Source organism: Leptidea sinapis, chromosome 9 (assembly GCF_905404315.1).
Source record: "Leptidea sinapis chromosome 9, ilLepSina1.1, whole genome shotgun sequence".
Taxonomy (NCBI): Eukaryota; Metazoa; Arthropoda; class Insecta; order Lepidoptera; family Pieridae; genus Leptidea; species Leptidea sinapis.
Window position 1 is genome coordinate 7,682,689 of NC_066273.1, and position 26,071 is coordinate 7,708,759.

The 26,071-nt window shown below is 33.4% G+C and overlaps 1 protein-coding gene across 1 annotated transcript in view; it reads right to left on the bottom strand.

Annotated features, from left to right (window-relative positions):
* Positions 1 to 1,097: 1,097 nt before the first annotated feature.
* Positions 1,098 to 26,071, bottom strand: part of LOC126965966 (synaptotagmin-15-like) — a 71,818-nt gene continuing 46,844 nt past the window's right edge. The window contains exons 6-12 of the mRNA XM_050809811.1: positions 22,363 to 22,451; positions 18,925 to 19,049; positions 14,069 to 14,162; positions 10,689 to 10,856; positions 9,085 to 9,192; positions 7,207 to 7,420; positions 1,098 to 3,307 (exon numbers count right to left, since the gene is read on the bottom strand). Coding sequence (XP_050665768.1) covers positions 3,180 to 3,307; positions 7,207 to 7,420; positions 9,085 to 9,192; positions 10,689 to 10,856; positions 14,069 to 14,162; positions 18,925 to 19,049; positions 22,363 to 22,451 — 926 coding nt within the window. The 3' untranslated portion in view covers positions 1,098 to 3,179. The remainder of the gene's footprint in view (positions 3,308 to 7,206; positions 7,421 to 9,084; positions 9,193 to 10,688; positions 10,857 to 14,068; positions 14,163 to 18,924; positions 19,050 to 22,362; positions 22,452 to 26,071) is intronic.

The following is a 26,071-nucleotide window of genomic DNA, read 5'->3' on the forward strand; positions in this document are numbered from 1 at the left end:
CACATGTTACTCATAATATAATAGACAATCCATATTATTATGTATTACGTATTTCTTTTTATTATAGAGTTTCGATATCCACCTTCTAGCTCCATCACAAGATAATATTTATTGTATTTTGTCTTTAGAACCATTTAAACGTGTTCGCCTAGGAATGTCTTGGTAAATATTTTATTTATCAAAGACACCTGCAGCTATTTGTGTTCATCGTGGTGCTTTCTGTATACCTACTTGATTTAAAACCGCCTTATGTATACAAAGTTTTAGTATTTGCTTTGATAACTTACTCACATACTTCTTACTTGTTACTACTTGTTGTAAATTGTGCAATAAAGGAGTTCTATAAAGTCGTACAGTAATATTAAATCGAGGTCGCGGCTTAGGTAATAATCTCTTTTATACCAATATTAGGGGAAAAGGATTGTAAGTGGTAAGTATCTATGTAAAGGTAACGCATACTTCCGATTATAAATTAAGTTTAAATCCGTACCTACACTACGATTGCGCGTTTCCATTGGTCACAGGGAATTGAGAGAAAATGTCGTTCTAAGTGTGGTATAAATCCAAACAACAGTTTTCATTGAAGTTATGAGCTTACCACCAAACTCTCTTTTTTGACTGTAGGTGGACATGAGATTTGAAAGAAAGAACACACGAGTTGCCAACCTCGATTTATTGATGTCGGTTTAACTAATTTGCAATCATACTCCAGATCTTATTAGAATTTTCCAACAACTTGAACTGCATAAGCTATTTGTTTAAAAAAATGATAAAAAGGAGGCCTGAGTTCCAACCTACATAAAGATCTTTTTTGCCCATAAACCTAATGGTTTTCTTGTAATCAACTATATTGAAAATTGTTTGTTCTTTAATTTCATTTTGGTTTGAACTGATGGTCTTTATTTTGAACTTCGCAAAAAAAAACTTAGGAGTGAGGTAGAAATAAAAGAATAATTTGCCAATTTGGCAATACATATTTATTTGATTGTATTGTGGCATAATATTAACATACATTATATATTTTGGTAAAATAGCTACACAGTTAATATAATTTGTAAATGTTTGATTAAATATATAATCTGGAAAATTTTGTTCAGGAATATTTAAGGCGATAATTATTCTAGTCATACAAAACTTTAAGTAATTTTTTAACTTATGTTGCAATATAAGAAATATATGAAAAAAACAATCAATATTAGTATTTAAATATTTGAGGATATAATTTAAAATTTACATTATAGCAATAATCAAAATGTTCCGAAAATATAATACTTTTCAATAATTTTGACAAACTACATTACTAGCTAATTTAATGTGATATCCTTAGATTAAGGATTGGTCTCCGATACGCTCCAACTAGATACCGCAGGCGTAGTCGAAAAGTGCGGCAACAAATACTACGGTCAAATGAGCGTACTCGAGCCAGTATCGAACATTGTGTGACGTTGACATGCCACATGTTCTGTTAAACTTTGCTATAAATTGAAACTTAAAGACCGGGTTGAGTAGTAAAACTTAGTAAAAAGAATACTACAAGAAATAAGAAAGACACTGGGATCACATATCATCAGTATGTATTTTGTTTTTAATTAATTTCAAATAAAATAACACGAGGCATTTGTAACAAAATTTCAAAGACGCCATTGGGTGTCAAGGTGCCACGCACGTAAGCATCTAATAGTTGTCGCAATAAAGAAACTATTGTTCTTAGGTAGTGCGGTATCTAGTTATTGTGCAGCGGAGACCAATCCTTCAAGATTCACAAAAAAAATTAAGCCTTAAATAATATTTACAATGTTCATTACATGCAAATGCATTGCATAGACTTTAAATGCTGTAAACTTATAACCGGTGTTTAAGTACGAAATTGCCATTTTGGTGTTTAATGAAACCTCCTTAGACGAGAGATTCCTAAGTTAAACATTAGTTCACTTGACGGCCCTAATACTGTAGATTTAAAAAAATATCAACAAATTTATTTACTTTCAATTGTTCTTTTATTCGGCTTTGAAAGTAAATGAATACATAATTTAAAAACTAGAGTAATTTCTTCATGCGCATTTCGGCGTGAATATCAGCATTAACAATTATAATTCAATGCTGTATTTGGAGTTAGTAGGCCTAATAAAGGCACAGTGAGATTTTAAATTTAATGTCTTCTATAGAGAGATTAAAGAATGAACCCGAGGAAAACGAGCTATCAATGTTAATAATTGAATTGAATGAATTTGAAACTTTTCATATCTGCAACGCTGACCTGACATTTGCACCAAATCGGTAATATAAAATCGGGGCCCCATGATTTAACCTACAGAGAGAAGCACGCCTTAAAACTTGTCTTTTTATATATAAGAGGGGGCAAACGGGCAAGAGGCTCACGGGATAGGGAGAGGTGAGGCAACCGCCGATGGACATCCGCAACAACAAGTGTCAAGAAATGCGTTGTCGGCCGTTAAGGAGTATGCTCTTTTATTGGAGATCCCTAGGTTATAATGATTCGGGAAAACAGCAGCTGGTAATTGATTCCACAAAGTGGCTGTGCGAGGCAAGAAATTTCTCGCGAAACGCGCGGTCTTGGAATGCCAGTCTTCAACCCGATGCGGGTGGTATATCGCATTTTGAGGTAATGTACATTACATATCTCACCATGTCGAGCCGGCATGTAAATGAAGGGGTTTACGTTTGGTGGTCACTTTATGGTATAATTTACTACAGCTTCCTCAGATCCGGTCTAGCAATAACTCCCATTCGCAGTTAGACAGCACCCACTCCTCAACTGATCTTCATCATTATTGTTCCATGACGATGCTAGACCTCACCCGGCTCGGAAAAGCGTTACAACTCTTGTGGAATCCAGATCCCCAGAGCAAATATTTATTTTAAATTCCAATAAAACAATCCAAAGAACTTTGCGGTACAAAATGGCAATTTCATACTTAAAACATAATATTTGAGATTTATGAGAATTCAACATGAAAATATTATGATTGATATATTATATAATAATGAATCAAAAAAATATCTCACTTTAGATGCAATGCAACGCAACTGTTTAAATATCCAAAAAATATGTCAAACACAGTTCTTGAAAGTAAGACTATCAAGGACGTAAGGATCTATCTAATGAATATATTATCATAAGTATCTGTCTGATCCGTGTTCATTTGGCTTAAGTCGGCTTAGTTTGTGAGCGGATGCCATTGTTTTATTTGTTCCATAGGATTACCGATTGCAGAGTTCCAATGTTGTAAGGCTCGACCTCTTGCAAACATATATGACCCTAGTACAAATTTTCCCAGAAGACGATCTGCAATAAAGATATATCAATCAATTCAGCTTACTTAATAAATATTTGAAGTATGTATGTATTACGATAGCGATATTGACTCAACAGGCCGTGTTGTCATAAAGCCTTCCCTTTGGCTAGCAATCAAAGTAAGTATACCTTTAATTTATAATAATTATATAACTTTAATTGTTGGTACAAATTTAGAATTTTTAAAAATTTATTGTTATGTTTTCAATTTCTGTTCTTTAAGCAGATTATTTCCTGTTTTATTTAAATAAAACACTTTTTAAAGGATTAAGATGCGTGTAGATATAACTGTGTTTTTATAGTAGATTTTTCGTAAAAGTTACATTCTTTTGTTAATCCGATGTTTCAAGACCTTTCTAGGTCACGTTTTCAGGGGGACTACTAAATCCTTTAATAAGTGTTTATTTAAATGTATAGCACTCGCGTTATTCAAAGAAAAACTGTTATATTCTGTTGTATATTAAATTAAGTAGTAAAGAAGATTAACCGTTATTAAGTTCAATAAATTATGAATTAAAATCTACTTATATGGAATTTAATTCAATATTAATAAAATAATTCCACACACATATAGATATACTAAAATAGTGTTTGTGTTTGAGAAAAACTTAGCATAAAACTTGAACTGTAACTAACTTCAGTATATGAGGGGATTCTCATACCGACAACCTTTCCTTTGTATATATATAAATTACACTAGCTGCCCCGACAGACGTTGTTCTGTAAATACTGTTTTATAGGAAATTGTCAATAATATTTAAAAACATCAAGAATTATTTCGTAAAATATGCTCCGGCCTGTTGTTATAATGAAATTGTTTCACAGCAGAACTGTCAAACCGTGCGTCAATAAATTCTCTCAAAGAAAATATGTCCATACAAAACAAATATTGAAAATAAAAATAATTATGAGTCCCAAATCGAAATAAAAACTATCCTATCTCTCAAGTTGGAGCAAACTGCACTCCATGAAGTAATTCCCATTTAAATCCGTTCATTAGTTTAGGAGTCCATTGAGGACAAACATTGTGACACGAGATTTATATATATTAAGATAGATTTTCTAACTCATAAAGATAACCTGATATTTTGGGCACATGATGGGTACGTAACAGTTAAAACGTTAAATGTGCTATATACAGCACACTGTTATAACAGTGTGCTTTAGAATAAATATTTTTTTATCAATACATACACACAAGAGAAGGTGAATAAAGATACAAGATCGTTGAGAATATAGGGTTCAATGTATGAAATATATAAATATGTTCACTCTAAACTTAACTCCGAGAGAGACAAATGAAGTTTCAGGAATTTATTAGTTAGAGAATGTAATTTTTCCTACTCCTCTACTTTTATCTGTCATTTAAACACCCACGATCACTAATTTAAGAACATACTTTATTGAGTCTTTGAAAAAGTCTATACTCTATGGCCTAAAAAAGCATTGTTTACAGAACTATAATGTAACTCGAAAACTTAATTAAACTACCAAGTAGTAGAAAAAATATTGTATGCGACACGTTGTATATCTAGGTCACACAACACTCGTGGCTTCATTCATTGCGGTCGCATGCATCGCAATCCTCGCCCCTCGCGGTTTTTGACCCTCTTTATTCAACTGTTGCATAAAATACTATTTTATTATTGGTATGAAGTCTAGTAGTTATTTTACCAATTATTATTCAGACTAAGTAGGTATGTGTTTTCTTTTCCAACAACTGACTCGAGTTGCTTATGGTAAAATAAGTATTGTAACCTAATATGTCACAGGCTGTACACAAAAGAGGTTCTTTAATGTCACTTTCGTACACACCGTACATCACGTTTCGAATTATTTCAAATTCAAAATCAAATAAACTTTATTCGCTCAAAAACTTTATAAGTTATTTAATGCTAGTCAGGATGAAGTTCAAGTCACAATAAGGCAAAAGAAGTTTTCACTTGAATAGCTAAGCTATAATACCTTCTTAGTCGTGTATCACTTAGTATTATCTGATTGAATGTATAGAGGTATTAAGCATTGGGAGAGTTATCCATCAAATTTATATAATCTATTCAATTTCGTATTTAAGGTTGTAAGCGTAGGATGTAAACATAATTACAGCTAAAGCCTTCTGACCGCGATAAACATGTATATCCGGACTGTATACGTTTAGAAATGTCAAGGCTCACTAGTTAAACTATAAATATATGTTGAAAGAGATAATTAATCATATTAATAATTAATGTTTTTTATTTATGAGAAAAAGTGACGAATAAGTGACACGCCCTGTCCATAACAACGTAGTGTCGCTCAGGATTAAAAAAAATCGGGTACACCCCGGGAGTGCCGGCAGAAGTGAAAACTTGAACATTAACGTTGTGCATTCTTAAATATTTTGGAATGGTGAGGGAATAATTTCGCACGAACTGCTTAATTTATTAGTATAAAAGTACTAACATTTATGTGGTTAAGTAGAATATTCACTTATTGCGCTATCGTACACAAAAATGAAGATTTATATTAATTAAAAAATGTACACTTCAGATCTATTACTATTATTTTACATATAAAAGTTCACCTCTCGGAAAAATCAATTTTCATCCATGATATAAGTGTAAAAATATTTTCACGTCTGAGTTCGAACCCCCGAACTCGCGGTGTTTTTCGCATCCACAATGATTCAACCAGTGGTCTAACAACCGTATGACCATTGAGTTCAAATAGTCGAACTATAATTAGCTTGAAGTATAAATCTTTCATCTATAATTTCACCAACTTTCTTACGAATTTTCGATCAGGTCACGTGTCCTGACGCGAGTTTAACATTTTTTACCGATCCTAAGAAAAGTGCTCTACGCCGCTAAAGAAGTTTTCATTTCCAAAATTCTAAAGCGGTCACTGCTGTCACTTTGGGACATAAGATAAGTCTCTTTCGCCCAGGAACAAAGATTACCGTTTTCTCATAGACAATGACTATAAGTAGTTTAAGATCATTATAACATAGAGTTATTCTAAATTTAAAATATGTAAATTTTTTTTTTATTATAATATAAATAATGTCACATTTGGATCTGTGTGTTTCTGACATTGTCAAATGTACCTTAAGAACCTGGTTAGTGAATTTTTTTATGGCAATAAGGGACGAGACGAGCAGGACATTCATCTGATGGTAATTGATACGCCGTGCCCATTACAATGCAGTGCCGCTCAGGATTCTTGAAAAATCCAAAAATTATGAGCGGCACTACAATTGCGCTCGTCACCTTGAGATATAAGATGTTAAGTCTTAATTGCCCAGTAATTTCACTAGCTACGGCGCCTTTCAGACCGAAACACAGTAATGCTTACACATTACTGCTTCACGGCAGAAATAGGCGCCGTTGGGACCATAATCTAGTAGGCATCCAGTGCAACGGAGCCTCCCACTGGTAAAGTGATTCGGAGAGTTTGTTTCGTTATTAGGTCATTTTCCGTGCTTGCATTTAGAAAACATATCAAAAAACGAATGCGTGTAGCTAGCCTTAGTGTTCCTAATTGAAACATGTGGCTATATGGTATCACGTACCACCTTACCAGTGGGAGGCTCCTTTGCACAGGATGCCGGCTAAATTATGGGTATCACAACGGCACCTATTTCTGCCGTGAAGCAGTAATGTGTAAACATTACTGTGTTTCGGTCTGAAGGACGTCCTAGCTAGTAAAATTACTGGGCAAATGAGACTTAACATCTTATGTCTCAAGATGACGAGCGCAATTGTATTGCCGCTCAGAATTTTTGGTTTTTCAAGGATCTTGAGCGGCACTGCATTTTAATGGGCAGGGCGTATCAATTATCATCAGCTGAACGTCCTGCTCGTCGCGTCCTTTATTTTCATAAAAAAAAAACGTTTAGGTTCAACTCTTACCTTTGGCATATACGGAGTGTGGTTGCAGAGCTTGTACAGTGACACTGGTGGTGTGAAGTTCGTCAGCACGTAATCTAAAGTGGAAACACTCTGATATCAGCGCGTTGCCCTCTTCTGACACCTCCACAGCAGCAGTCCTTCTAGCTCTTACGCCACGACATGCTCTCTCTTGCGTCACCCGTGCTACCATCTCTCGTTTGCTTGTTGGATCGAGCTAAATCAATAAAACAGAATGGATCCGAGGTGGCATATATTTGTTAGTCAAATAACTATTCATTATTATATATTAAAAGCTGACAAAGTAATAAAAAATCAAATAATTATTAAAATTTGTGGGTTATAATAATAGAAGATGACCGATTCTAAGACCTACCAAATATATCGTACTACAATTATTGTATTCGACTGCCATCTTGCAACCCTAACAATCTATGGATGGAATAGAATGATGTAAAAATCGCGATACATAAATAGGCGTTCATCATAGATGAGTGAAAATTTGAAGTTGTATGCATTTTAAAATAAAAAAGTTTTCAAAAAAAAATAAAAAATTTATATTTAGCGGTATGAAAAATAGATGTTAGGCGATTATCAGACCTACCCGATATACACACAAAATATCATATAAATCGGATAAGGGGTTTCAGAGGAGTTTGGTACAAACACCGGGACACGAGAATTTTATATATTAGGTATTTTTTAATTTAATTATAATATTCTATCATCATACTATTATTCATATTAAGTTATAAGTACAAAATAAGTTCAGGTATGGTGCAATATGACACGTGTGTATACCGAGTTTACAAGCATGAGTAACAAAACAGACCCGGACAAACATTTACAAAAATATTCAGATGAATTAAATTCGAAATGAATCAATTTAACATTTCTGTAAAGGAGAAAAAAAGAACTCTACTATAAGAATAGAATAATTTGTTAGGAGGTAATGAATTTATTTATGTAAGCCATACTGAAAAGTCATCGGGCGTCGGGGCTTTGACATCTTGAACATAGCGTAAGCAATGACTAAAAATAAATATAATCTCCCCATGTGTGTCCGTTCGTAACGAACAAAAAAATAATTGAACGGAATTCTAAGGAAAACTTGCATCCTCAAATGTTTTAGTAATAGGAACTGCGCATCCAAAAATGTATAATAATGTTAGTAGATAAGTTAGAAATTTATTTGCAGAAATTTTACATAATGCATAACATAGCTTTCAAACGAGCAATGAGAATTTTCAGTGCTTTACGTTCATTTGAACTATTTTAATAATTTTACCAATTACCTAAAGCAGAGAGAGGGGCTAATCATATACCTAACTAACAATAACCTAATCTAAGTCTTCGAGAGAAATAATGCAAGGTTCAAAGTTTGAAAAAAAAATAGATTTTTATTGACTTTCACTAATGAAAATATATGTAAAACCAGAAAATAACAAATTGGGTTATATTTAAATTGGTTTCAGACAAACTCAATTTTCCATGGAAGATGGGGCTGGGTTCTGGTATGGGATGCATCTACATGGAACCAACAACAGAGCTGGTGCGACTTGTGAAGCGGCTGAAAAAGCTAAAGCATGCAAATACAGGGGTCTAGGCTCCGAATATGATTTTGTCCCATTCGGTGTCGAGACCCTTGGTCCGTGGGATCCTAACGCTAGGCTAAGGCTAAGGCTAGCTAAGGCTTTTAAAGGAAAAAGTAAAATGGTTAGTCAACATCACAGAAGACCGAAGAGCTGGCTCGGCTAGCTCGGACAAAGAATTAGTCTAGCTATTCAAAGGGGGAACGCTGCCAGTATCCTCGGAATCTTTGGTTATTATATTATATTTTTTAAGGTTTTTAATTCCATGTTCAAAAAATCTCATAATTACCTTGAGTCCTCTTACTTCTATGACAGTGACCGTGAGTCGATGAAGGTTCTCGTTATAGAGTAACGATACTTGAACTTCTCCCAAGTCAGAGGTAGGCTCTTGAATCTCCTGTTTCAGAAAAAAAACACAAAAAAACATTTTAACGATACATTTGTAATATTTTGAAGATATAACTCACACTTCTGGGATTATTTACACAAATTTAATTTACAAACAAAATTTATGAACGATGCGGGACTCGAACTCGTGACCTCTCCCGTTCCGTGCGAGCGCTATTCCACTGAGCCAACCGTTCGAGTGAGGTATCGTTCATAAATCTTGGTATGTCTTGTTCAACTCTCAGGTTGTGGCTTCATCTACAAGATATACTTTACAGTTGATACCTGCTCAATCCCAATATTTTCCTAATATGAAAATACGAATATATAAAACTCAAATGAATAATAGATTGTGTGAAAAGATATCAAAATAATATATTCAGTACGACTTGAATTGTTTGAATCCAGAGCGAAGCGAAGGATTCTAGAGCTTCCTCTTGTCTTAATTCTTGCGCTAGTCTTAACTCTGAAAGAGCGGCGATATCACAGCACGAATCTATCATAAATTACATTTTTTGTTTACAATAACCAAGTTTGTTTATATAGCAACCCGTAACAAAAACCGTATAATGATACCTCGACTATTGTACACACAAGTGGGTAAAGTAGTATATCTCAAGTGGCCGGTGTCGGGTTTGGCGCCTAAGCAACTCGGCAGGTGGCTTCTGCGGGCGCGTGGGACGTGTTGGCATATCAGAGGTTAGGAGCGTAGCATTGGATTTAAAGTACAAGACGCGATGTTAAATAATTTTGATATCCTGTGGATTATATGGATAATAATTGTTTTTTTAAGTGACGAATAAATACAATTAACGTGATTGACGCTCATATTACAAATTTGTCATAATATAAGATACATTTTGCACTTTACATTTAAACAGTCAAATTGTCTACAGATAGGCGAGGGAGGCGATGGCTGGCCCATGCGTCATGCTCGTGAAAAAGCGCTACTTGTTGTTGCAGGATGATCCTGTTACCGGGATTGATTGATTGCTTCAGATTCTTAGAAGTTATATATTTTTTTATAATCGCTTATAAAATGCTCGCACATTAACTTTATTTATTTACATGGTGGATGATACAGCTACTGTACTCAATAACTTTTGTCTTGTATTCATTTACATTTACTGTTTTTACTTATTCGTGTAATACATTGATTATTTGACGTTTGAGTATTTTTGTTGCATCAATTAATGTTGCATATATTGTAATTGAAATGATTTGTAAAACGCTGAAAATGTAAATATTGATTTAAAAGAGTGGCAATGAGTTTCTTGCCACTTCTCTCATCAGCTCAACCCTTTACGAAAGACGTCGTGGTGTTTTCAATAAGAAAAAAAATATGACATTCATAAGTCATTTCCGTGACCTACATGAAGGGATTTTGATTTGATTGGATATAGATGATATACAACGAACATAACCTTAATGCAGGGATTAAATTTTAACAGTTAAAATATCTAAATTTTTCTTAAGATTTCATTAATAAAAGTTAACCTTATTAACCTTTTCAATGTCCATTTTGTAAAGTTGAGGTTCTTCATCAGGTGCCACACCTTCTAGTTCACTGAGTGGTAAGATAATGTGTCCAATGAGAGGCTGGTTTCTTCCAACACGACCAGTGTCGATCACTGACAACTTCAGTGTAAGACTTTCCAACTTACCCGGCGGTATCTATAGAAAAATAAAAAAAAAACAATTTTACCTAGTAAGTTATTATTTTCAATAAAATATTATTTTCATTAAGCTGATCTACCTATAATGTTATTCATCGAATTAATTTTTGAGTAATTTATTGTTATGAATGTCACGTTGAATTTTCTCAATAGTTATGAAATTCGATATGTTCCTACCAGCGTACGGGAATTTCGTACTTGTGTCTTACAGACTAAGACTAATGATACAACATATTGGGAATGGAGTGACCGCTGTGAGGCTAAATTATAAATTTACGGCCGTTTTAATAACCTATCTATCCTTAGTCTAAGTTACTAGAGGTAGACAAATCTATTATTTTACGCTTACTTACATTTCAATAACCTATCGACATAAAGCATTGGACTCTAACTATATTAGACATAACTATGGATATGATCTTGTCATTAAACGGTGACAGCAATGTATCCGTAACTAGAGATACGTTATTGAAAACGGTCGTTTATTCTATCGAAATTAAAAAAAAAGAATCAGCTGAGTTTCTTGCTCTGGTATTCTAACGTCTGAGGCATTCATTTCTGAGTTGGTAGTTTTCGACTTTCAATAGCTGATTTCATATACTATTTTTTTTATGGAAGAGGAGGACAAATGAGCTTGTGTCACCTGATGTTAAGTGATCACCGCAACCCCGTAATGCACATAAATGAAGTAGAAGACACACAAAAAGCGACTTCTCTAGCAACGCCGAGTCATCCAGCCATTCACAGAGCCATTATACTTTCATGTTGATAGTTGCTGAAAAATTCTTTTCATATCTATTTAAATAATATGGATAAACTTGTAATACTATCTCTTGGGATATTTTTATCGGATTGGCTCCAAACACTAAAAAGGTTACATCAAAAAAAAAAATTGTTTGACTCTCTCAAATATACACAGACTTTCGTCAAAATCGGTTAAACCGATAAGCAGAAGTGACAGGCAGTTGCAGAAAAAATAATGATAATCAATAACCATTTTAATTTTCAACTGTGTCGTATTAAACTATTAATGAAGTAAAAATGTATAAGTAACAATAGCTACATTGTATTTAAAAATAAAAGTATATAACGGAACTATTTGAACTCAAACGACATAACATTATTGGAGTTCTAAGTAATAACCCATTAACGTTGACCTGAAAACGTCACAAACTCCTTTGAGGAATGAGTTTTCAGAGAGTTACTCTATATTGCTGACTACGCTCGACTGGTTATTGTCACGTTCGATAACAATGCGTCACTGGTAGGATAATAGTTGTCAAAGAGAATGTAAATACTGTGTAAGAGTATTTATGTACGAGGATAGACTTATATATTTTGGTATACTTACACTTGCAGATACACGGAAAGTAACAGACATGAAATTATTATTCGATGCGGCCAGCCGCCTACTAACTATGGCAGACATTCAGTTCTGCACAGGATAGTAAATTTATACGAAAATAAATTTATAGTTATTTACATTTTTTTAAATAATAATAATAATAAATTTATTAACTCAGTGATCGAGCACATGTCCAAAGCTGAGAACGATGCCAATTAGACTGAACACTACACACTACTCACAACTCACAACACTCTCTCATATTCGGAACACATATTAATACACACTATACGCATATCTATTTTATAATCATGTATCACAAGCACACATTGTTCAGGACTTCTTCTTCTTTTATCGTATAATTACCATTTATTTACCAGCGTTCTTATCTTATTATAATTTTACCTGTCAAACTTTGTAAAAGGCAATATTTGTAAAATAGAAATGCCGTAGAGTTTGCCTAAATAAATAAAAGAAGCGGCGGGACTGCCTAAGTAAAAATTTAGTTTACTATGAAACATGGAATCATTTGATATGATTGCATGTAAACTAAATTGATTGGCGACGAAGTATAATCTGGCTAAGTTTGAAAGCGAACAGTTGCTTGAAACGTTTTGGATTGCGGTTATCTCCGTTTTTTACAAAATTATAGCCGTCATCTGTCAATCTATCAATGACTGCACGTTTCATACAATCGCGTGAATCGCTTTTTTCTTAGAGAGTTTCAATAGGCTGATAGTTATAGTTATCGTTATCACATTATTATGACCAATAAATTGAACTTGTTTGTATCTGAACTGATAGGAATGAAGCTACACTAAATTTAACAAGGAGCCAGTCACAAAACATCAGTGAAAATTGCATTAAAATTGGTTTAGGCGTATCTGAGAAAAGCATGCACAAAAAAAAACAGAATTTTCTAGAGTTCTTTTTTTGGCCTCGCTTTAATACTTACAAAGAAAAATTTTTAATGAGCAGACACGGAATTTCATTATATGTAGACGAGAGGCCACAGGAGACTTCGCATTGCAATGTGACCATTAAGTAAGATTTAGTTCACAAATTCAGACAAAAATATCAAAGATAACACCTGTATCCGCTATAAGTATCATAAAACATGCATTTACAGTCAGTAATAAACTGTTATTTTGACATTGATCGTTAACTGAAAAGACTGAAGTATCCACAAACTTAGTATACTAGCGTTGAGACAAACACTCTCCTCATTACGGCAAGACTAAATTTAAAATGTTCATGTGTGCTAGTTTTACAGATGTGTTAGTGATTTAGTGGTGTGTAGTATTTTGCTTTTGGTCAATCCCTATGACAAAATATTGATAAACGGCGTCATATTCACGTATAAAATATTTTATTATCTAAAACATATATTCTTAAATGATTATAATCTTAAGAAAATAGAGCATATACTGCGTATATATTATTTAATATTAAGTATTTTAGCGAATATATTCTACAAAAATAAGCATCATGAAAGTAGTATTGAAGAAGTAGTATTTACCTGTGAAATGTTTCTTTAGTTGGATTTTTGCTTTATCTAACAACACAATGTAATACAGAACACAACAACATTCTACTTTTTAAATAATATCCGTTAAAACACTGAACAATAACGATCAAAATACTAAAATTAAAACGCGGTCCAATTTGACAGGAGACTAATGGACACTAAATTGTTTCAAAACGGTTTCATGGTATTCATCTATTATGTCTCTTTCTCACACCTAGGTTTTTACGTAATGATAGCTATTTCACTTTCACACAGGGTTCATCTATAACGGTAGTATACTTTGTTTATGGACGATGAGGTCTTAAGTCAGTTACTTTAAAGTGTATACTTAACTTACTTGATATACGAAGGTCTCATCGTAGAAGGGGTTACACGTCTTCTTCTTTGGCTTCGTTTGTAGAACTCTTCGTTCATCTGGCATCAATTGGATCCTGTTACAAAAATAAATACCAATACTTGTATGGCATGTATACTTTATCTAATCTCTACTAATATTATAAATGTGAATGTAAGTTTGTTTGTTATGCTTTTACGCTGAAGCTGAACTGATTTTGATTACAGTGATAGACTAGAGCTTGGGAAAGGACAAAGGCTACATTTTATCCCGAAAAATTCAAGGCTCCCGCGAGATTTCACTACTGAAATTCACGTCAATGAGCTTATCTATGCCAATAGTAGGTTTAGTTTGCCATAGCAATCTACTTCGAAATAAGATTCATATAATATGTTGGGAAAGTAAGCGGAAACGGGAACCGGAACTGGAATAGGACATCAGATAATCTTCAATTCCGAACTTGCTAACATGAACATTACTAAGCAAAGAAATAAAAATGATATTTGTGACAATTAGAACATAATTGGCAATTGCTGTGTCAAGAAAACAGAAGTTTTGATTTATTTTCATTCAGAAGTGTTTAAAACTTAATATTACTTAAATATACTCACTGGATTACTGAAAAAAAAATGTTGTACACCTCAAATTAATGTATATATACAGATGTCCTGAATATAGTGGATGATATAGAGCGGATGTCCAGAGGAGAACATTTGTAGGGCTTCCCGACGCACGCCATGTATGTCCCGCGAATTTTCATAGTTTTCAAATACTCGTTTCCGGCCAATTTTCACCCCTCCGGATTTTTTATAAATATTGATCTGATGGTTCCAAGATTTGGAAAAATTTTTTTTTTCTTATTATTCTGTGTCTACTTTTCGTAATGTTATTTTAAGATTTTAAAATGAACACTAGTCAACTTCGGGTCGCATGTTAGTTAAGTCAAAAATTACGAAACCCGTTTCGGGTCGGTCGGCGAAACCAGTTCAAAACTAATTGAAAATATAACGAATGACTAGATGATCCCTCTAATTGCCTCTAATCGTAATACAGAATCCTGTCACCTGCTATTTTGAATCCTTATTGACTTGTTGAAAAAAACGTAAACAATGATTGATGAAATGCTATTAAATTTTCACATATTTTTATTCAAAATAGGATGTGACATCACTTATTCAAAGTCAAAAACTACCACACTTTTTGAAAAGTATTCCACAGACCTGAGAAGAACGGGCGTAACAAATTCAGCGGGTTTCTTTTTTATCTATAAAAAATATGATTGCAAAGTAATATCAGGCAATAAAACTTATTATTTAATAGCCTGAGGGCGGTCTCTCCATTCCCATCGGTGGTATCATTAAGAAATTCATTTATGTCACCTTTACTACACAAACGTTACACACTTATTAGCTTTACCTGAATGTTTGTTTGTAACCGACTCATTTTGACCCACTTTAAACGGCCAGATTTAGTTTAAACTTCGTAGATTTAACGAATACCGACGACAATACATTAATTTGATAAAATTATTCCATTTTTCAATTTGCAAAATAAGATTTTTGTTAATTTATATAATTTTCATCAATCGTCTGTAAGGCAGGAATTGATGTTAATTATAAATTTCAAAATAAATTTAAATTTTTTAGCATGGTTTTCTATAAAAAGCGTGTTTTTTCAGTTTTTTTTAACTACTATTTAACAATTCTTTGGAATTTCTTTAAACATTTTTTTTAACATTTTCTGGGATCTTTTTGTAAATGCATATTAATCGCATCTACCTCTTACTAACTCGACTAAGCCGAGTGGTAGGCATTATAAGTTTATGTCTGTTCCTGGTGTTTATAATATATGGTTATGACAGTTTGTAGCAAATTCACTTATGTACATACATAACATTATCAAGAATTAGAAAGAGCTTTCACTTTGGCAAATCTAAATATCCACGCAATATGCTTAAAAAGATATCCAAAAGATACAGATACGAAAAGGCTTCTTAAAAGCACCAACGAATACGATACTTCAAATTTTATTCCAGACACAGCGAATAAAATTTCACAGTGCAGTCGAAAAGCTCGAATTTTCCTTTAGCTTCCTTGCATGTTAAACTTTGACCTTTAAAATTCTTTGGGGTGCTGGATAAGTTCTTGAAAACTACTACTAACTTCATTCAAAATTTACATTATTGACTTCATTGTAACAGAATACTTGAGAGTTTGTTTTGTTTGAGCAAATTAACCACAATCCCTAAACACAGACAAGAATTCCTAACCTACAACCCTTATGTATAGTCGCGCCAAATTATCGGATGAGGTTTTATATTTTTAAATGAACGGTAAATTGAGTTAGGGTGATCATCCAAAACAAAACTGACAAATGGAAGTCGGACTCGCCCACAGACGAGGTTCGAATTTTTTTAAACATGGTATTGCTTGCCAAATTTCATAGTTTTAGGCAACGGAAAATCCTTACTAATATTATAAATGTGAAAATAAGTTTGTTTGTTATACTTTCACACCTAATCCACTGAACCGATTTGGATGAAATTTATAGCAGTGATAGACAAGAGCTTGTGAAAAAACATGCTTTGTATCGTAATTAAAAAGCTTGGCGGGGTTGAAATAGGGGGTGGATGTTTGTATGAATGTTCGTCATTATCGAAGATAACACTACGAAACTTTTAAATATTTGTTCTAGCGTTTTTAAAATTTTGACCTGTGTGGAGATAAGAAAAGGGGATGAAAGTTCTATAGTTGGTAGATTATAACAATGAATTAACCACAGCAGTTTGTAGTATATAATATATATATTGAACAATAAAAAATGCTGCCCAAAGTAACTATTGCACGCACACGAAGTGCGGATAAAAGCTAGAATCTATAAATTTTGATTCCCTGGATTATGTTCTTAATGATTCTTGCCGTATATTTTTTACGTCAACTTAGAACTTTGATCTCTTCGCAGCTTCACTGTAGTGAGACTGTAGACTTGAGTATATTGTAACTCAATATCTCCACGCTTTCCTGAGTTAAAGGATCAGACAGATAGATGGACCGACAACAAAGTGATCCCAAAAGGCTTTTTCCTTTTGAGGTACGGATCTATAAATGCAAATTTATAGTCGCAGTAGGTAATAAATTATAGGGGTCAAATTAAATATTTATAAATATATTTTTTAAAAAGTCAACATAACTAAAAGTAATAGTGATCTTTTTAATTATTATCCTCAGCAGGTCGTCAACTTACGATAAATTGAAATCAGAGTGTGTAGGTTTCAATTTATCGGTAACTTTAGGGACATTTGATATTGCATCTTACATTCTTGATAATGTTCTATATGTTCATAAGCACATTCGGGAATTTGCTAGAAACTGTGACAATCATAATGCTAACACGGGGAACAAACGTAAAATTGTTATGCCTACTACTCGTTTAAGTAGAGTTACAAAGTCTTCCATTGGGCGATTTATATGCTCTTAAAATATAATCCCAGAAATAGAAAATAGTTATGATAACATAAATGATTTTCTTAATTACCACGGACTGGGAATGGAGCGGATACCCTGAGACTTTTTAATTATAATGTTTATTGTACGATATTACATTGTAATCCATATTTTTATTAAAAAAAAAGCCAGCTGAGTTTCTTGCGCCCGTTCTTCTCAGGTCTGAGGCAGTCTATTTTGAATGGGTGGTAGTTTTTGATATATTATAATACTAGAGCTAAAGATAATTTCGTTCAGTTATTCTACAACAAAACTTCTATTGAACACCCATCCAGTAAGTTTTACCTCGCGTGTGTGCAATACCTAAACTATTATATTATTAGGTACCCACCTACTTGTACCTATACTGACACACTAAAGTATCCGGAATTTATATGCGAAACCCAAAAACTTCAACGTTTGGACCTAAAAACCTATTGCTGTCAGGCTAAAGCGCAAACATTAGATCTAATATATATTAATATACTGTGTAGTCTTCTCTGTATTTACTAAATAATTCAGATCTGTAAGTAGAAATTGTATTTTCAACATCACAGACCATTAATATATTCAGTATCCTATACATCTTAAAACAATAAACTTAGCGTGCCAACTCCTCTGAGACTTGTGATTTGTCAAAGGCTGGGATTGTAATTTAGAATTCCTTTCACATTAAGACATACTCATAATGAAAATGTATATTGAGGCCACTCAAGGTCTTTAGTTGAACCAGGGGAAATAAGTGAGGTTTGTCAGCATAGGACATATATTGTACTAGCTGATGCCCACGACTTCGTTCGCGTAGATAAAGAATTTTTAAAATTAATTAGCAATTGAATTGAAGATTATCTCATGACCTATTCCAGTTCCAGTACCTATTTTCTCTCCCAACATATTATATGAATATTATTTCGAGGCAGATTGCTATGGCAAACTTAACCTACTATTGGTATAGTAAACTCTATAGTAGGTAGTATAGTAGTACTCATAATCGTGACTTTCAGTTTTTCACAAATCCCGCGGGCACATGTGTGTAACACAAATGTAAATCCTAGATGGTGGCAGCATGAAATTGACAATTTTTGCGTCATCATTTTCATGGTTTTTGAGGGTGCTCAAACTGATAGTGCTGTGCTTCGCTTCAGGGAGCAATGTGTCCGAAATATTTCAGGATTATTTGTAGGCAAACCTGAAACATAAAGTACTTTAAAAAAGTACGTAAATATAAAGCCTGCAACACTGTGGTGTAGTTGCTAGAGAGAGGAGCGGTCATTCGTCAAGTTTAAGTTAAGTGATGAGCACTTAAGTTTGTCCTCCTAGTCTCCCATCGTTTGAAAATGAAAGAAACAGCCCGGTTATGTATAGCATTGAACTTACTTGATGTAAGGATCGCAAGCGTTGGCGAGAGCCGGAGTACGAGACGGCAGATGCTTTATCTTGATGATGTGCACTTGGAGCGTCTCTGTTTCAGATTCATACTTCAACGTGAACCACACTCGACCCTGTCACACAATAAACACTTATTATTATTATTGTTGTTGGGTAATAAGCACTGAAAAATTGGCGCCCTATATGTGCTGGACATATAGCAAGATGTAAAACAAATGATGGTCCTCAGAGGCAACTCTGTGGGAAGAGTCAATATAAAAAAGGAGAAATGGACGTCCTAGGAAAAGGTGGAAAGAAGACATAAAAGATAGCAATGGACAGAGAGGCATGGAACAAAATGGAGGAGGCCTATACTCAAGAATAATGATGAAGGCAATATTAATAAGTAATATTTATTATAATGGATGTAATTATAGATGATAACTGTAATATAACTGTAAGAATGTAATTTAATAGTTGATGGGAAATAAATAGGTTTTATTATTATTACATGTGCTTGGACTAACACCCTAGCGATGTATATGCCCATTGTGATGAGGTTGCATATTCGGAGTTCTAATTTTGTATCTAAATCACATTCTTCAGGTCTTTAAGAGGCATAGTATCCTAAGTAGATACAAGTCCTCTGCCTGCAACTACATACATACGACCGGATTCACTGAAGCCTATTTTTGCCAAGCGAACTTTGAGTTTGCAGACCCAGTGCAGGAAGCCTGCGAGGGTTCCTCATTGACTCCTGGTTAGATTAATGCAAAGCATACATTAAGCACTTCATAAACAAATTATTTTACATGATCAGCCTTTTATTATACTACGGCTAAACTGAAAAGGTTCCGACCAAACTATGTGTTTGAAACTAAAAAAGATACAAATATAAAAAAAATAACAAATCCCAGCCACGCTTCACAGTGGCTAATCTTATAGCTAATCTTAAAAGAAAAATCTATATATTTGATCGCAGTTAAGCTTTGACACATACCCACTGGGGTTTCGTGAGGGATGTTATAGTGGCCTTAACGATAAGACACCAGCAGAAATTTATAGGAAATGTTTTCCTGCAGATTTACATATCTTTGAAATATAAAGATAATATTTTTGTATAACTTTAATTACCACTCCATATTATAAAGCAAAGTCCTCCGCTGCGTCTGTCTGTCTGTATGTTCGCGATAAACTTCAAAACTACTGCACCTATCTTCATGCTGTTTTCACCAGTGGATAGCGTGGTTCTCGAGGAAGGTTTTAATATAGGATTTGTTAAGATTTGTATATATTTTTGTATATATTAACGATTTTTCTTAGAGATGTCAGAAAAAATAAGCAGTCTGGGAGATTTGAACGGAAACGCTGTCTAAACCCTTTGAGATATAACAAAACAATGTTTGGTGGAATTGTGTGTCTTATATAGATCTAAAGAAAAGTCAACATTGGCGCAACATCTCTTATAAAAAAACATACTATATCCATTTTAATATTTTCAAAATTGGCAATAATAAAGCGGTAATGTAAAAGCCGTTTGCACAAATACGATATTAATCCTAATCATTTCTATTGGCAGCACAGCGTCTGTCGGGTCACCTATTTATGCTATATTTTGTATATAAAGATATAATTTTGTAATTGTAAAAATATACAAATAATTGGAATTTTATTAAAGTATTATTGACACTTATTCAAGTATAGAGAATATGAATACAGAAGACCAGAAAAAATATTTATAAAAAAAGGATTTTTAATGTTTTGTTCATAAATAATGAAATACATTCTACAAACGTATAAATTGTAATTCTATGTTTGAAACACTCTGAAGGCTAGGCGCGCCAAATCCAGCAACTTTGATGTTGATGACAATAATTAGTTTAATTACAACGTGTTACGTACTTGGTAATTACAGGCATTAGCTCTTATTCTATGGGGATTAATTATATAATATATAGTTTACTTATGTTCATGAGCCATGGTGAATTTAATTATATCAGGATTAAATAATTCGGCGTTAATTGAATAGTTGAAAAGTTATTGCAGAGACATGTTACTGTGTACTATATTTTTATTTCTACATTAATTTACAGCATTTTCTCTACACCTGCTAAGGAAAATTTAAATATCTTAATTTTTTTAAGGTCTACAAACACCGGATGTAAATATCAGTTCTTAAAACTCAAAACCATTCAGTACACAGATGTATTCCTACAAGTACAGGTTTCTTTAACAATATATAATTAGTCTTATATTAAATAATGAAAGGTAAAGTAATAATAGAAAATCTAAATATGTTGTTAGATGAAAAATAAATCTATGCATATAAATAAAATTGGAGTGTCTGTTTGTAATATTTAAATAACCGTTATTTACTACATGTATATGAATATATATGGTACATACAACAAAATAAAAATTTTAAGAAATTTTGTCTGTCTCTCTGTCTGTCTACTTGTTCCGGCTTGATTCACATATTGGATGCAGCATCTTATCAACTAATTTGTTTTGTATATTACAGACATTGTAAAATACTCTATTGATTGAAAAGAGTAGCCGTTGAGTTTCTTATATGTTCTTCTCACACGCTACTTTTTCCGAACATATGGTAGATTTAGTAATATATAAAAAAAAATTTAAAGTGACGATATAAAAGCGCTTAATTTAAGCGCAAATTGAATAAAGTTTATTTGACTTTGACTTTGAATTATCAAAAGCAACAATAGTGGACTGTATTAGCGACGTTGACCAGGCACAATTTAGTATAGCTGCTGTCTTCAAACTCTATTTATAAATTAAATTATAACTTAACAAAAATGTACTGCCATTTACATTCCATGGCTACCCACACAATAAAAAGATATTAAAATATATTCATTCATTCCTGAGACTCACGAGTATTACACGGTGAATACTCACTCACTGAAAGACATGTCATCGCGAACTCTGATGAAGGACCGCAAATGATCGTAATTAAAGCGGATTCAAGGAAATAAAATAGATTGAAGTAAAAAATTTATATCTTCAGAAAGATCTTCAGAAGTTATTGTGTTTGCCCCGCCATGCAGAATCTATAAATCCACACCATAAGCCAATAAAACCAATTTTATGTAAAAATAGCTATAAATTTATTTAAAAATATATTAAGTTGTACAACAATTTATCTTTAGATAGATAGTTTAAATATAATATCTAAAAAGTTGTTTCATAAAGTTTCTAAAAAATAAAGTAATTTTATAAAATGCTGATGATTTTTTTAAGAATACCTTGGATCCACCCCTTTAGTTTGTTTTATGAAGTGAAATCATTTAAAACACATAGCGTTATCTATAGGTATATCACAAATATTTTCACTCTAAACATATTTTTTGTATATACCAACATAGCAAGAAAATTTTTTTAGTTAACAGAATATTCTCAAAGTTATTTAAAGTAAATATTTCTTACCACGTGTCCTTCAGGCCATAGATAATCTTCCACGTGGCAATCAGATTTATAAAGAGCAGGGTCTAACACCCCGATCTCCGTAGTGTTGGCTGGAAAAATAATCAATTTTAATATTATGTTTAAAATAAATGTTCACCAGTTAGCTTATCGGATAATATATTAATGCCTTCAGTAAATAGGTATAAGTTAAGCAGTTAATTAATTAATTTCTGTTTGATATTTATTACCTAACTTTATAACACATTATTATAATAAATAAAATATAGTAAATATACCGTCATATATACAAAAAATATAACAAACCCTTTAATTTTGTTTGTAATTTTAAAATAGCAGATTGACTTATACCAGAATTAAATATTTTGGTGTTTGATGAAGAACCAACTGAGGAAGGAAAGAATAACTAGTGCTGCATTCATTTAACAAAAAAAGGGTGCTACCGAAAAAAATATAACCAGTGAAATTGTGTACTAAATCGGATGGCCGGTTTTCACTTAATGAAATATTAGCTAGGTCTAGCTTAGTTTTTTAAATAAAATAAGCATATACTTTGTTAGCGCCGCAATTGTCTATTCTCTTTATTGTAATTTTTTTATGGCAAACTATAGTGCATATTTACCGAGATACCTATAAACAATGTATGCATTATTATCTGATTCGCTGATCTACTGCCAATTGACTCTTGCGCCGGTTAATAAATCATTCATCAGTGGGCACCGGTATATTCGCATCGCATCAAAGTACTCTGTGTAACGCATTTATTCGCCAAACGCCGAGCCGACAAACACTTTAGCACCTACGCCATGGAGTTCCTAGAGGATTAGCGGGGGCCCCCAGCAGACCATCTCTCCTTGGAACCTCAGGTATGTTTGTCTATTGTTTATATACGTATAGAAAGAAAATCAGTTATTTATACCTAAGAGAGCTAGATTACGAAAAAACTGAAAATATTTTCATGCCTTGGATTTAATTTGTCCCACGTAGTAGTTATTTTATGATATTGATTCTTTCAGAGTTTCTTCAAAGTTTGCCATAGAAATGCCGTACGAAAACTTCTAATTTAGCGCCAAGCACTTTGTTTTGTGGTTATTGAATACGACTGTACTCCTATTCCTATATCTTTGGACTTCTTCATGGTACTTCACAGTTATATGGACTAAAACTTCCCAAATGCTACGACTGAACATTTAGACTTGTCTCTAATTCTTTCAACCGTTGATATCAAAGGTTAAGTCAAATCTTGCTTTGAGATCTAATTCAAGCTTCGCTGACCTTAAATTAAGTTGTCCAATTACCCACTTTATCTCTGCAGCGGTCAAATTAGAAAACAGTAATTATTTTTAAGTCAAATCAAGGATAGAAGAAATACTTTGAAATTACTAAGAAGCTTTTGATATTAATACATACATACATATCCTACTACTTTAACAACAAAATATAAAAAAGTGCGAGCCGTACTTCCCATCCCATCGTGCGAGTGATAGCACTGTTTACTTTTTAATCACTTTTGTATTTTTTTTTTAATTTGCGTCGCAGTCGTTTTGAAATTTATAAGAATACTAGCTGACCCAGAATACGTTGTATTGCTATATGAAGTAATAAAAAAAATTTTGGGGTTTAAAAAGTATATGCAACCGATTCTTAGACCTATCAAATTTATCGTACTACAATTATTGTAAGTATTGATCCATTGCCATCTTGCAACCCTATAGCGGATACAGTTGGACCAGAATAATATAAAAATCGCGATACAAAAACAGGGGTTGATCGTAGAGGGTTGTATGTATTTCTTAATGCTATATCATAAAAAAATAAAAACAAAAAAAATACGTCCAAATAAATAAATAACAAATTTAGGGGTGGATCACCCTTTACATTTAGGGGGATGAAGAATACATAGTAGCCGATTCTCAGACCTATAAATATGCATATAAAATTAGGTAATAATCAGTAAACCCGTTTCGGAGGAGTAAGGTAACTAACATTGTGACACGAGAATTTTATATATAAGATTAATGCTAATTAATATCAATTGAAATTCCGTCAAAATCTCAGCTGTCTAACTATTACTGAAGGACAAGAGTAATAAAGTTTCCGTTGATTACCTTTGGTTTCGGAAGCCTAAATACATCTCAATATTTATGAATTTCAAGAGTGAAACTTTTATTACATCGCCTCAAACTTTTTTCATCCATCTATCGCATATAGCAATTTTGCAAAATTGATTCACTAATTTCAACTACTGCTTTCAAGGCAGTTTGGCTGAGTATTCTACGGCGCCAGATTTATGAGGGAGAGTAAGTTCGAGCCTCTAACCTCATATTGGTTTTTATTTATATTACATTATATTTTTATTTTATGTTATATGAATAAGTAAAGCATAATCCACTCAAATCTGTACAGATATTATTTTGTGAAAGAAATGTTTCACTTGCATCGGGATTTCTTAGAAAAAACACAATAACTGCTTTATTAAATACTAATTATAATATATAAAAACTTGGGACAGTAGCTATAAGGTAAAATATATCACTGTATAATTATTATTAGATTTATTAATCGTATACAAACTCGTTGTAGTTAGTATTGCTAGCAATAAGGTCTCGAAACCTTTAAGATGGCCCTACTGATCTTCAGTGTTGATAAAATGTTCTTGTAATTAATAACGTTTAGTAGCACCACCTAATGTACACCGCAGTAACGAGTATTCGAGTTTAGAAATGTCAGTTTATGGAGAATGTTGATAATTAATTGCTGGGAATTTCAAAGTAATTCAAATGTTGCTTTATAAATATTTATGTGAAGCGAACTAAATCACGATAAACAGACATATCTAAGAACTAGAGCAGAGAAAATAGATATAAATATTATTGATGAACAAACCTAACATCGAGGACAGGCCAGTGGTTCATAGGTTCACTTGGATCAGCCTAGCTACCCAACGCGAAAGTCCTGCTAATATTATTATCCTGGTAGTGATAGTTTTTACTTCGTGCTTATAGTTTTATACTACATACATATAAAACAGAAACCGAAAGATGTGAAACACTACATTTCTACGCAGCGCACTGTTTCCGATTGATAAGTGGCAATGGGCAGGGCACATAGTGTGATGGACAGATTGCCGTTGGGGCAGTAAAGTCCTCGAATGGCGACCACGCACCGAAAGACGCAGTGTTGGTAGGCCCCCCACAAGATGGATCGATGACGTTGGATGAGGACAGCGCAGTACCGGTCGTCGTGGATATTTTTGGGGGAGACCTTTGTCCAGAAGTAGACGTCTTCCGGGTGATGATGATGATGCACTGTTTCCAAAATAACTCCTTGTCCACGCCTTACTACAGAAGAAAGTTTCTCGCAAAGCGCAGAGGTTGTGGAATGCAAGACATCATTATGATGTGGGTGGAACTTCGCATTTTGACGTGATGTGCGTGTGGTGGAATTTGGCTGCTGATACAACCCGAACAACTCCTCCAAGCACTCCCCGTGACAAATGCGGTGGAGGATGCGGAGGAGAACATATCTACGAAACGCAAAAGAATCAAGACGATCGAAGATTTTCGTTCTTGATTGTCGATGATTTGAGCCACTTTTCGTTTTATGCGGTCAAATAGAAGAAGCTGGTACTGGGGAGCGCCCGCCCAGAGGTGAAATAATACCATGTGAGGCCGAATTTGCGCCAAATATTCTTGCAGGTGGTGGCTTACAG